General features: G+C 45.7%; 1 protein-coding gene across 2 annotated transcripts in view; it reads right to left on the minus strand.

Annotated features, from left to right (window-relative positions):
- Positions 1-5,496: 5,496 nt before the first annotated feature.
- The window catches only part of KCNMB1 (potassium calcium-activated channel subfamily M regulatory beta subunit 1), a 107,875-nt gene continuing 99,794 nt past the window's right edge, over positions 5,497-13,577 (minus strand). For both annotated transcript variants that reach the window (XM_069654322.1, XM_069654323.1), the window contains exon 5: positions 5,497-5,889. In XM_069654322.1, the coding sequence (XP_069510423.1) occupies positions 5,617-5,889 (273 nt within the window). In that variant the 3' untranslated portion in view covers positions 5,497-5,616. The remainder of the gene's footprint in view (positions 5,890-13,577) is intronic.

Below are 13,577 nucleotides of genomic sequence, written 5' to 3' on the forward strand. Positions count from 1 at the left end.
GAACCTTCTTTTTTTCTCTCATGTTTGTGTAGTGATCCTGTGCCAGAATCACAGTTTCTCCCCCACACCAGCAACCAGTTTAAGGAACTTTAAAATATTTGTAAGTTTGTATTTGCAATACTTGGTGTGCACCATTATTTCTTCTTACGAGTATGGTATGTCCCTTGATATGTGTTATATTCTTTACTGCTTTTAAAGTTACAGAGATGAGTATGATGAGTCTCTGTATTAGTCATACTCATTGCTACTGTTACAATTACTGGGACAAATGTGATGGCTCTCCAGGTATTTGTGATACTTTATTCTGTTTTGCGAAGGCCGGTGGCCCCTCCCGGTTCTCACACTGTTCCTGATACCTCTAGCATGTTGGGTTGGCATCATCGGTTCATCCTGTGGGGTCAGATCACACTGTCTCGATAAATGGTTACAGGGCCTTCCTTTCCTTCTCTGCTTTGCTCTTCACAGAGTATTCTGCTGATGGTCTTGGTGTCGTTGTCAGACCATGCGGTCCACCTCCTTGTGGTCACACCACCACATGACAATGCTTGCTGCACACACAAGTCGGCTTCCTGCCGGCTCCTGAACCACTTTCCTCCTTTGTTCTCTGTGTCCTCTCGATTGAGGACCTCCCAGAATGCCCTGGCTTCTCTCTCCCAGGTTCGAACTTCCCAGACTTCACCTGCTTCGTAAACATGACTCCCTGAGGCAAGTCCTTCTTTGCTTTTCATGCATCTGAGCCTGAGTCCTCCACAGCAGAGGAGTCGTTTTTACCTGAAGTATTCTTTCTTACTCCATCATTCCCAGTCCTCACAGTGGTCTCTACTTGCCAATGGAGGAGTGGTCAGCTTTACTCCACCACTGATTTTGTGTTTTATTTGAATACTGGAAGTTGTATTATAATAGCAAACAGTGGTTTGTTCAGGTTGTGACTTTGAGGTTGTGGTGGTCTGAGAGGTTCATAGCATATTGTGGCAAAGAGTTCCTTCAAGGAACGGGAGTCTTTATCCCCAAGAGGGGAGACTCTCCCTGTGAGGTCCTGCTTGCCTCCCTACACTCACATGTAATGGCTCCCCTATGGGGAGAAGTGACGAGATCACATGAATCGGCACAGTGGTCAGGGTGACATTTTTTCAGAGTTGAATAGTCTATTTTGAATCAGTATCTCAATCAGTCAACTCAGAGAGGCCTTTGAATTTTTCTGGAACTGGATCAAGATTCAAGAATTCCAATTCCACTCCTATCTCCCAGACATCTATGTGCCAAGGCTTGGCAATGGTGGTTACCTAGGAATTAAATGTTTTCGATTGTTCATCCGTATCCCCCTGGTGTTGGTCTACCTCTGCATCTGGGTGTACAGGATCCTACTCTGACACCAGATGTCACTGGTGGACCAAGAATAACTCCATGACTCAGAGACACTTCAAGGATGTTTACTTATATAGTAGATGGTCATGTGGCCGTTTCTCTCTCTCTTCTCTTGCTAAGCACCTCCTCCCTAGCACAGTTGTCCCTAGCCCCAGGTTAGCATACAGCAAATGTTAACCTCTACTGTCCAATCTCTAACCTGCAATGGATGTGAGGACCTAAAGGTAGGGGTGGCAGAGTTCTAACTACATTCCAACTTCCTAAGAATGTTACCACTCTATTCAGTGGTTAGTGTTCTATAGGGGTAGGGATTGGGCATTAAAGACACCCTGTTTGATTTTATCTTTTGTCTACCACGTTCACGTTTCCCTTTGCCAATCTTTACCTCTCATTACTCTCCTCCTCCAACTCCTCCCACACCTAGCCTCTTACATTTTCTCTGCTGTTCCACTGATGTCTATCTCTCCTTCTAGGCATCCCCTCCAATGCTCAGCGCTTACTCCTCCATCCTATTCACTACTACTCCCTCCACACTCCTATTTCCACCTCCACTCTACTACTCTGGCCTCCACTGTGCTCCTCGCTTCTCCACACTACTGATCCATTCTCCATGCTACTGCTCTCTCCTCCACACTATTACTACTCCACTCACCTTCTACTAAGCCACACACCTTTAAATCTCACAATTTCTTCACATTCGCTACTAACACAATCTCTAATAATCTCACTCACTGGTCTTAGCTGCACACTCACAACATAATACTACATGCACTCACTAACTAATATGCATGTTGAATAGTTTGCCTCCATGCTCTTGTCCAACACCATTACTCTTGATAGTCTCTTGGTCTGCCGTACCCACCCCCTCTGACTTCACCCAAATAAAGTACAATGTGCTGATTTCTGGGATCTTTCTTATCCACCTCCATATCCTCTGATTAGATGTCTGAACCTGGCCCATGTGGCCCTGTATCCCGCGCTGGTAGAAGTGCATAAAAACACATTTACAACTAGCTGGCTAATCCCCGGCCATTTTCTCTGTGTGGGGCTGCCAAAAGGACCCTGGTCACTGTGGAATGGGGCCATTGCACAATGTACAGGTTATGGTAGTGGAACTTTTGTGACTTCCCCGAGGGCAAGTATAGTCCTTGTGGGTGTTTGTTTTAGTCCCTTGTCCTTTAAGGTGTTAGCAGTAGTTTTGCTGCTGCATTCGTTGGTGCTGGGGAGCGTTGCGCAGATTGTCAAGCTGACGTGTAGACTCTCCACCATGTATTTGGCTGTCTCTCTCCTCACCAGTTTGTAAGCTCCAGTGCTGCTTGAGCTCTCCCCACTGGCTTCTGTATTTAGCTGTAGCATTGACTCAAGAGCTGGAACACACAAAAACAAGCATGCAGTCAATTTTTATATGATCAAGCACCACGCCCACCATGATCAAACACCACCCGACCCCTACTTACCTGCTCGCTTGCCGCCTGATCTGCATCAACCATGTGGCATCAGATCTATCCCTTTAACGCGGGTCAGATCCGACGCAGCGCCCAATGCCAATACACACCGAACATGGGGAGCGGAGGACACCCCTGCAACCCCTGCTCCACATGTTCTGTATGTATTAGCCAATTTGACCGAATATATTCGGTCAAATGGTACAGGCCAAATTTGTTCAAATGTACCATTCGGTCAAATATATTTGGTCAAATATGCTAATTCCGTAAGCATTTGTATCGGGAGGCATGGCATGAAGCAAATGGGCACTCCCCATATATATGCTGCTGCTTGGGGGGAAATTGAGGCCCTCTCAACTACCACCTTCCATCTCTGGGGTATGACTGGCTCTGGCCTCCACCCTCAAAGGCCTCACTCCCCATGCTGAAAGGGGTTCATATTCTCTCGTGACAATTACTGACCTTGTCACACCTTTTAGTCACTGCTCCTTGAAGTGCTTAGCCTCATTACAAGTCCGGCGGTAACTGCGGCGGTAAAACCCCCTGGTTACCGCCGGACTCGTATTACCATTCCGCCTCCGTGATTCCCGGAATTACCGGGGCATTACAACCCCGGTTTTCCGGGAATCACGGAGGCGGAATGGTGTTAATCCCCATTCCCATCGAGTCCAACGGGACTCGATGGGAATGGGGATCATGGAAACACCAACAGCATCTCGTAATGCTGCCGGTGTTTCCTCGTCCGCCTGCAGGCGGGCGGTGTTAAACCCGCCAGGTCAGACCTGGCGGGAACATCACCCCCCGCCTGCAGGGGTCGGACTCAGGCGGTCCGGAAACAACGGTGGCGGCGGTTTTACCGCCACCGTTATTTCCGGACCGCCTGGGTCGTAATGAGGCCCACAGACTGGATAATGTCCATGATGCTAAATCATGAATGTGAAACCGTATGGCAAAATACAACAAAACCAAATAAACCTATGTCTGATTCTCTAGCGAATGAATTGCAGTCATAATTTTCTAGAATTAAGGAAGAAGTATAATATTTGATCAGATATGGTATTTAGTTATTCAAAATATGTTAATGAAGTGTCAACTCTGTATAGTAAATCTATTCTATTGACCCTTTCCGCGTCCTCATGCTCTTTTTGATTCCTGACCTCCATTGTCTCGTGACAAACGTTATATGCACTATTTGGACATCAATGCTTCCTTTCTAGAACTAAGTATGCCTTTAGTACTGTGCCAAGAAATGATCGGTCAAATGTGCGAGGTGTTACCCCTTAGAACCTGTCCCTTGAAGGTTCCTGCACATGGTCTGGATGTACTCTGCAATCCGTGCACACACTGTGTGCTCAGCAGGTTCACAAATGCTGCACTCCACATTGCACCGTGTTCGAGCTGTGTCGATTTCCAGAAACTTGCCAGTAAAGGAACAAAAGAAGTGTTGGACACAATGCTCCGACTACAGACTGCTGTTAGAGAATATGGGGGTTGGTTTTTAACGCCTGCTAAAAGCAGGCGTTAAAGTACCAACCCGCTAAGGGACCTCGTAGTAAGGCGGTAAGGGTTAACGGTCACCGGTACCATTACCGGTGACCGTTAACCCTTATCGCCTACCGTGTAATGAGGCCCTATGGCTGACAGTGCTCAGTTACAGAGTCGGGCAAACTGGAACCTTCTCTCATGGCCCGCGAGAGGGAGTTACAGTTTGCGAGACGTTGTGGCTGGCACTGTTGTCAGTCACAACACTGGCAGCCAACAGCATTGTGGCAGAAGGGCGGGCCAGTTACTGCAGCTTCCTCTGATGACCCCTCGTGAGGGGTCGTGAGAGGAAGTTGCAGCCCCAAGCCCTGGAGCCATTCTGGCCTGGTCTTTCCTGCTGCGCCTAGCGGAGAACAGAGGATCCCACGCTGGGTCGGATGACCAGGTAAATTACACAAAATTCCTTTTCTTTGCACATTTATCAGTAAGTCACTTGCTGATAAATGGACCATGAAAAGGAAATGTTTTCCACGCTTTGCATATAAACAAATAATGCAATGATAATATCACACTACCTCTATATGTACATTTTCTTTTTTATCTGTCAATTTCTCTTTCCATCCCAGTGAGGGAAAGAGAAACTATTGACAGATAACAAAGAGCATGTACGTTTAGAGGTAGCGTGACATTTGTATTGCTTAATGCAGTGTTTGCTTACATGAACACGTGCAAGGTCTTTGGCCACGCCCATCAAGTTCTAGGCCATGCCCATCAGGCAGGCCACGCCCCCAAATTAGCCGCCCCCACTTAATGCACTGGGTGTAAATAACGTGCATTTGTGACCGTGTGTGCGTGTCATGTCACTTGATCACATTACCGCACACATACTCACACACACACTATACACGGGGGTATTGGGGATGTGGGACAGCTACACTCCACCACTCCAGCAGTTTAAATGTTCCCACAATGCCACCCTTTCCTGGTGAAACAACCCCTGCCTCCATGGCAGCTGTTCATGCCAAGAAGCCCTGGCAATGTACACGTTGCACTTAACACACAATGCTTAGCATAATAGTTGTATGCAGAGTTGCAGAGTAGAACCTGCCTAGGGGGGGCAAGTGCATAGCCACTGCCATAGTTTCAGAGGGCGTAATGTTAAACATTCTAAATTATTCAGAAAATCGAGTACAGAAAATAAGAATTTACCAGATGTCTTATATTGTTAATAACGCATAATGAACACATTTACATTTAAAAGCAGTCAGTTAAGAGTATGAAGTGGCAGTGAGGATCCTCCATTTTAAATCCGGCATGTGCTATATTAGCCATTTTGGGCCGCTAGCTTGGAGAAGTGGTGGCTGAGTTTCACCATAAGCACGATTAAAGTTCCACAGATGAGCATAAATGCGGGCCAGAACATAAACAGCAGTAGCCTTTCCAAGGTGTGGTGTCTTTTCAGGATGACCGTGTTCAGATGCCATTCCGGGTCACGGTAGCAAAGGAATCGCTTTTGCTTTCGGAAATTATTTGCAATTTCGTTGACGAGACCTTCAAGCTCCGTGTAGTTCTTGGAGCATTTTGGGATGTAAGAACACTGTGAAAAAAAAAAAAATGCGAGTCAACGGTTAATGCAAGGGATCACTCCATAGTGTCTCAAAATGGTTATGGAAAGAACATGGCAACAACAATAAATGGCTTGACAGTTTAGAAAAATGCAAATATCAGGTGTTGCCTTAGTAAATCTGCCAGTCAGCAAGCATGTGCAGCCTCACCTTTAATCAGGATATAAGGGACCCTGGATAAGTCCCCCACCAAGAGAACTGTCATCAGATGTATACTTCCCAGCCCATAACCAAAATAAAATATGGGTTCAAGGTTTTCAATAAATGTGAACCACTGGCATTGCTCTGGGCAACCTTCCACATCACTGTATTTTAGCTTGTCTGCACCATTGCAAAAGGGGTCTAGCCATAAGCAAATCAGTTAGGTAATGCCACCAATGGTAGCAGCCCTTCCTGAACTGCTAGGCCAGGTCCACTCTCCACAGAAACAGAAGCAACCCCTGACATGATTCTGCCTTGCTAGGCCTCATCAGTGAGGTGTAGCTTGGTTGCATAGGTTCACTGATGAGTTCCAATGAGGCGGAAACATGTCTGGGGATGCTTGTGGTCTTGTGCAGAAGGATTGTGAGTAAGCAGTTCAGGATGGACTGGCCCTTTTGGAGTGGGACCAAGCCTGATTTGCATATGGTATTTCCTCTTTTGTAATGGCTTGACAGGGGAAGAACATGGTCTGGAGGGTTGCTCAGAGCTAGGCCAGAGGTTAAGATTAATTTGAAACCTTCCAGCCATCACCTCTTTTGTTTTGCTGTAGTCACCCTGAGTGGAGCCGTTATGGCCAGATGTGGGTCCCGTGGCTGCTGGGCCTAGAGACCCAAGCTACTCCTCCCTGATGAGGCCCAATGAGGTTGGAACATGTCTGGGATGCCGGTGGTCTCGTGCAGAAGGGGTGTTACCAATCATTTTGGACTGGACTGTCTCTTTTGAAGTGGGACCAAGCCTGATTTGCATATGGTATTTCCCTTTTTTTAATGGGTTATCAGCGGAAGATCTGTGGTCTGGAGGTTTGCCCAGAACAATGGCAGAGGTTAAGATTAATTTGAAACCTTCCAACCATCTCCTCTTTAGTTTCACTTGCCAGCCAATTCAGATCTGTCTCCGTTCATGGGGAGACATATAATGAATATTCATATTGCAGGTGTGGGATGTTTTAACCCACTCATCCAAGGCCTACAACAGAACTGTGCATTACTGGCAGCGGAAACATCATGATGGCCGCCGGAAAGCATGCTGCTCGCCAGAGATCATCCAAAGATGCGCAGTAAAAATCTGAAAAATAGGCTGCCATCCACTTTTGCCATATCAGTGAACACAGGAGATCACTGCCTAAAACCACCATTGGGATACCCACACAGTAGGCTGAAGCCACTTGGAAATAGCAATACTGATTGCCAAAAGCAACCCAGAGCTGTTTGGGAATTCATTTTCTTGATCGTCAAAATTGCTAAAATCATGGCTCACAAAACCACCAAAAGGATGCAACTTCTTGTTGGGTGAGCCACATCATTTACTGCAGAATCCACATCAGTACAATGTCAGCGAGAATCCTATGCTACCAAGCTAAATCCACTTTTTAAAGACATTTAATTTAAGACTGCTGTCAAAAATGGGTACAATACCGGTGCTCGCCACTGACAGGTGCTGGCGATTCCTAATCCTGACAGGAGAGCTGTCTTGCAGAAGCTAAATAAGCCAAAGCAGAGAAGTCTATCAAAATGCCATATAGAGTGCCACACATTGATTTAATGTGGAAAAAGACTTGAATAAAGATATGTTGCTTATTTTCAGTTTATAATGTTAGTTATTTTTTTCACAAGGAACTCTATTGAAATTGACTAGAAGGCAATCTGATTTAGCTAAGACTTCAAAGGGCTTGCTTTCTATGAGAACTCTTCACACCTACTCTTCTCAGGCCCTACACCAGAAGGCAGGAAATCAGATGTTCCTGTTAATCAGATGGAGAGTGGCACCCTGGACCGATGCTCTGCTGGCAGGAAAAACAAGACTATAGACTTTTTCAATTGAATAGAATATGCTGATTTTGGGTGTAACTGTCAACACTGCTCTAGGAAAAACAAGACATGTGACTTCTGAGTAGAGCCAAGCTTCCAGGGGCGGGGACAGACCAATTGGTGTACTGAAGTGAAGGCAAATATATGTTTTATAAGAATTCTGATAACTAATTGTAACCAGCTGATAGAAATGTACAATTTTGAGATTCTTAAAATGACACCTTCACTCACAGTTCAACACTAAGTTGGACACCATGGGATGTTCTGAGGCCAAGCCCTGTAATTATTAATATTGTGGATGTAGTGTTTATGCTAGAAACCTAAAAACTTCCAGTAATATGCTCAGAGAGGGTGTGTAGATCTGTGTAAAATTGGGTGCCAAACCTATATTGTGAAATTCACCAAAATCGAGAATAAGTTGTCATTTCTGAACCCTAACTCTTAGAAAGATCAGGGTTGAACAGAAACCTACATTAATTAATGTGTGATGTACAGATGTATTCTCAACAACTTGTGTATCTGGGAAACATGTTTGGTTATGAAAAAAATGTTTTTCTAAATAAAAGCAAAGGGGAGGGACTTCAGCCAAGCCATAAACATAGCACACTCTGACTCATTCTGACTCACTACTCCTTTCTCCAGTCAGAGGACAGTAAATCCTTTAACCTATCAGGATCCTCAGAGGGTTGGGCATAGAAAGTCAGCCTCCACAGCTTCTTTGGAAACACATACAAAGAACCACTGAGAGCCAAATAGAGACACTCATTTTTCCACTACTCATCGATTCTTGCGCAGCACGCTGCACGACCATATCCAGACAAAGACTCCAGACTCCTGAGGCTCCAGATTCCAGACAGACTCCAGAACCAAAACTCTAGAACCCAAACTTTAGAACCTTGGAGAAGCTGAGGCCTAATCCACAAGCTGAACTCCTCTCAGCAGGCCTCAGAATCCAGCAACCTAACTAAACTATTTAATAGCCGGGCGAGCTGTTTTGCTTCTGGCTTGAACCCTGTGCCAGAACCAGATCCCGACCCAGAAAGCAGAGCTGTATCCAGAACCCGTCAGACCCAGACCAGACTGCTGTGCAGTGCCGATAGCAGACCAGAGAGCGTGCTGTGAGCAGAACCTAGAGGGCCTGAGACCATCCGGTGGCAAGTGAAGTCCAACCCTGACCAGATCGGTGACGAGGCCCATTTCCCTTCCAGTCCAAAACTAGGAGTGAGTATCCAGCCTAGAACTGTACTGAACCAATCTCTTAGTCTAAAGTAATCTTATTTAAACCATTTCAACCTGACCAGAACTGCATAGAAATCGTGTGTCCATTCTGTGATTTCAAATCTGTAAAACGCGCATCTGTCATTCTAAAATCTTGACTTTATTTTTGAAAATCTACCTCCACAAAAACGTCTGTATATTTTGAACCGCACTAGAAGCGAGATTTAACTGTCATTTTAAAGCTAAGATCCTCAGCTTTCCAACAAACCTAAAATGACATTTCAACTCCTTGTAGTTTTTCTGTAATTGCGATATACGCACGTGAAAAAGTGCAGCAAATTGAAAAATGTGCTCCATTTCAACTGTCAAAATGTCTGTCTTTTGCTTGCAACTGCTGAATTTCGATTTCAATCTGATAATCATTAATGAATCATTGCTAGTGTTGACCTGTACCAATCTAAAGTAACTATCACCTACCCTGAATCTCCTTTAGCGAATTAAAATAATTTTTAGCACATTTTCTCATCCATTGCAACCACATTTCAAAGCATCTGGCCTGTGTTTTAAAATCATCCCTGTTTCTCTAAGCTTGCTGGGGGGAACTGGAATTGAACTTTATAGTGATTGTATTCTTGAAACCTGTGTGATCTCATTTCGATCTCTTCCTATTGCATAAGGGGGGAGTGAGTTGTCACAAGGGAAAAAGTGATCATATTATCTCTTGCTGAAATCATATTGAGTTTATTTCTGTGTTGCATTCTTTCCCATCTTTCATTTCCTTGAAACCATACAAAGTATGCTCCGCCACCTTATTCTTTCTATACCAACTATTCCTAAGTGATTAAAGAATTGTGCTATTGTAATATTATCCATTGTTGATCACTATTATATTCATAAGTGTGCTATCAAATATTAATTTATTCATAAAAGTGTGATATATATATATATATATATATATATATATATATATATATATATATATTGTTTTATTCCTCAAATAAATCTTTTAATTTGCAAAACAAACCTACTTCTTGGCTCCGTGAGGTCAGGGGGATTCAAAGAGAGGGGCGTTATATAAGGGTTCATCATCCAGATTCAAAGAATTTGACATAAAAATATATTAATAAGGGCTTCCATTGGGCATCCCAGACTAGGCATTGACTTAGTTGGATTGCTGGATTGAGGTCACTTACACAGTGGAGAGGGTAAAGACATCTGGCAGCACATGTTTGTTGTAACCTTCAAAGTACATTTGACCACATTCTGGCACAACACATGGTGTTCCCAAATAACTTTCGAGTACCTGCACACGACATCCTATTGCCAGTTGACGTATTTGCCACAAAATCACCTCCAACCCCATAAAGAAGCCCAATGCCTTTCCCTCTGTGGTGTAGCAGTTATTCAGTTCCAATAATTGACATTTCTGTACAATGCATCCCAGGTAAGATTCTCCTCCTCTTTGACGCACCTGAGTTGCTTTAGCCTTCGACAAAGTCTTTGGTCCTAAAGTGATCTTGTCCAGTTCTAATGCTTGGTTACCTTCCTCTTAGCATCCCTTCCATCTGGCATCTGTGTACTCATTGTTGTCCCCTGGCTTTGTGTAGTTCAGTTAATGGTGCTGATGTGTTGTTCTTGGTTCCATTGTGTGGGATAAAGACCCAAAAATGTTGTACATTGTTGACGCCTGCTGTATGGTTGCCCAAGCATTTTACAGAATTGTTCTGCTCTTTTGACAATTTTTTTCTCTTGTATTGTATTGTTTATTTATATGTGTTAAGTTGAGCATCCCGAGGACGAGGCGTACCTGTATCTCCAGGAGTCTTGTGTGCCGAGGTAGCCAGGTCGTGGTAGGGGTAGACAAGTAGCTGGTGAAGTCTTCCGCAAATGAAGAAAAGTGACGCAAAGAACCGACCCCGGACCCATCCTGTAATACAGGATTGAACTGGGGCCAGCTCCTGACGCCACGAATGACACTTCCCAATATTAACGTGGCACCAGAACAGTGCAAGCACTGATAGGGAAGGTCGTAGATGTTACTGGCAAATACTGGCAAAGTATTCCAAGCAGCTATCCAGGGTGGTGAAAGTTCAAGGTAGCCAGTACAGGTAAGCAGAATGTTCAAGGTACCTAAATGCGAGTAGCAGCAAATCCAAGGTACCAATGCAGGATAAAGAACATAGATCCACAGAAGCCGGAGAAGCGGACCAGGACCACAGGAACCCAAGCAGGAGGCGGGCAACTCAGGCTAATCGAAAAGGAGCAGGAAGGGGAACAGGGGGGAGGTTCCATGGAACACAGGAGAACAGGTAAGGGGAAGAAGAAGCAGTAAGGCAGCCCTGACTAGAGGAGGAACAGGAGAGGACCCAGCCCAGGACCAGGACCCAAGAAACCAAGGAACAGGGAAGTGAAGCGGGAGGAAACCAACCGCGTTGAGACGCGGTGAAGAACAAAATCGGATCGCTTAAGTAGCGGTCCTGTGTGAAACCGAGGCTTGAACCGCGCTGCAATGCGCATGCGCGAACGGGTGCTGCCGCGCAAACGAGGCTTGGAACGCAAGCTCGCTCGAACAGCTACGTGAACAGCACCCGTGCCCTACACGGGTCAGGACAGAGAGACTCCGCCGGGGAAATGTGCTCAGAGCAGTGCGTCGTCTCCACAACCTGAGACGTGGGTACAACTGCCAGGAACCAGCACGCCCCCTAGGGCCCCGTCGCCCCGCACAGGAAGGTGTTCTAACACTATGCTCCCCACCAGAAAGACCCGGAGCACCCGGTTTCCAGGGATTCCTACGAAAAAATTCACGCATCAGACAGGGAGCATGAATGTTCTCACAAGGCTCCCAAGTACGATCACATGCAGGGTAACCCTTCCAGTCCACCAAAAACTGAAGCCTACCCCGGGAGAAACGGGAGTCACAAATCTCCTGCACCTCAAATTCCGGAGTGCCCCCAACATCTATAGCCGCAGGTCGGGGATGTGAACGACCGTACGGATCAGACCGGAATGGCTTAAAGAGGGACACATGGAAGACGGGGTGAATCCGCCAAGACTGCGGCAGATCCAATTTGAATGCCACAGAGGAAATTCATCTGACCACCCGGAAGGGTCCCAGAAAACGGGGTGCTAATTTAGTCGGGAGATTGTGTACTGGTAAATTCTTAGAAGAGAGCCATACCATGTCCCCGACCTGGAATGCTGGCTCAGTACTCCTTTTCTTGTCCGCCTGTGCCTTCATACTCTCACGTGCCTTAGCGAGGGCTCCCGTGGCCTGGACCTGATTCTTCTGAATGTCAGCAACCATCTGGTCCGCAGAAGGAACTGTGCTGGAAGGAACAGGATGAAATGGAATCAACTTGGGATGAAGGCCTGAGGAACAATAAAAAAGGACTCATTCCAGTGGCATAGTGTTCAGAGTTGTTATAAGCCACCTCCGCTAGGTCCAGATGTTTTGCCCAGTTGGTTTGAGAAGCATTGGAAAAACAGCGTAAGTATTGCTCCAAAGTCTGATTAGTTCGCTTAGTCAGGCCGTTGGATTGTGGATGATAGCCGGAACTGAGAGCACGCTGGATACCCAAGTGACGACAAAGTTGCTTCCAAAAGGCAGAAACGAACTGAAATCCGCGGTCTGAAATAATCTTCTCAGGAAGTCCATGCAAGCGATAAACGGAATGTAAAAAGGCCTGGGCCATACTACCGGCTGAAGGCACCTTCTGGAATGGAATGAAATGGGCCAACTTAGAAAAACAATCGATGACCACCATGATGCAAGTATATCCTTCCGAGGGAAGGAGGTCCACAATAAAATCGGTGGCAATAGTATGCCAAGGATAAGGTGCTCTCTCGGTGGGTTGGAGAAGTCCAATATGTTTCTTTCGTGGAATCTTGACCTGGGCACACACTGGGCAACATTCCACATACTCTCTTGTCTGCCTAGCCCATCCTGGCCACCAAAATTGGCGAGAAATCAGTCCCTGGGTGGATCGAATGCCGCGATGTCCCCCAATACTAGAATCGTGTAAAGCTTGCAGGACAGCAGTCCGAAGTACCTCAGTGGGAAGGTATAACCGATTATGAAAGAAGAGTAGGCCACCGTTCTCCCTCATTAGAGGGTGTTGTAGAAGTAAGGGATATTTGGGATCCTTTAAAGTGTCCTGTAGGATGGTATCCAAGCATTGAGATGTAACCAACAAGAAGTGTTTAGAAGGAAGTAATTGTTGAGCTCGATGATCCAGTTCAACGTTGTTCTCCAAAGAGCGAGAGAGAGCATCAGCCTTCGAGTTGCGTGACTGAGGAATGTAAGAAATCGTGAAATCATATTGGGAGAAGAACAAGGCCCAACGAGCCAAACGAGAAGTACGACACTGTAATGAGCGTAGATACTGTAGGTTCTGGTGATCAGTGCGTACTTCCACTGAGAATCTTCCCCCCAG

Source organism: Ambystoma mexicanum, chromosome 3q (assembly GCF_040938575.1).
Source record: "Ambystoma mexicanum isolate Mex_15411 chromosome 3q, UKY_AmexF1_1, whole genome shotgun sequence".
Lineage (NCBI taxonomy): Eukaryota > Metazoa > Chordata > Amphibia > Caudata > Ambystomatidae > Ambystoma > Ambystoma mexicanum.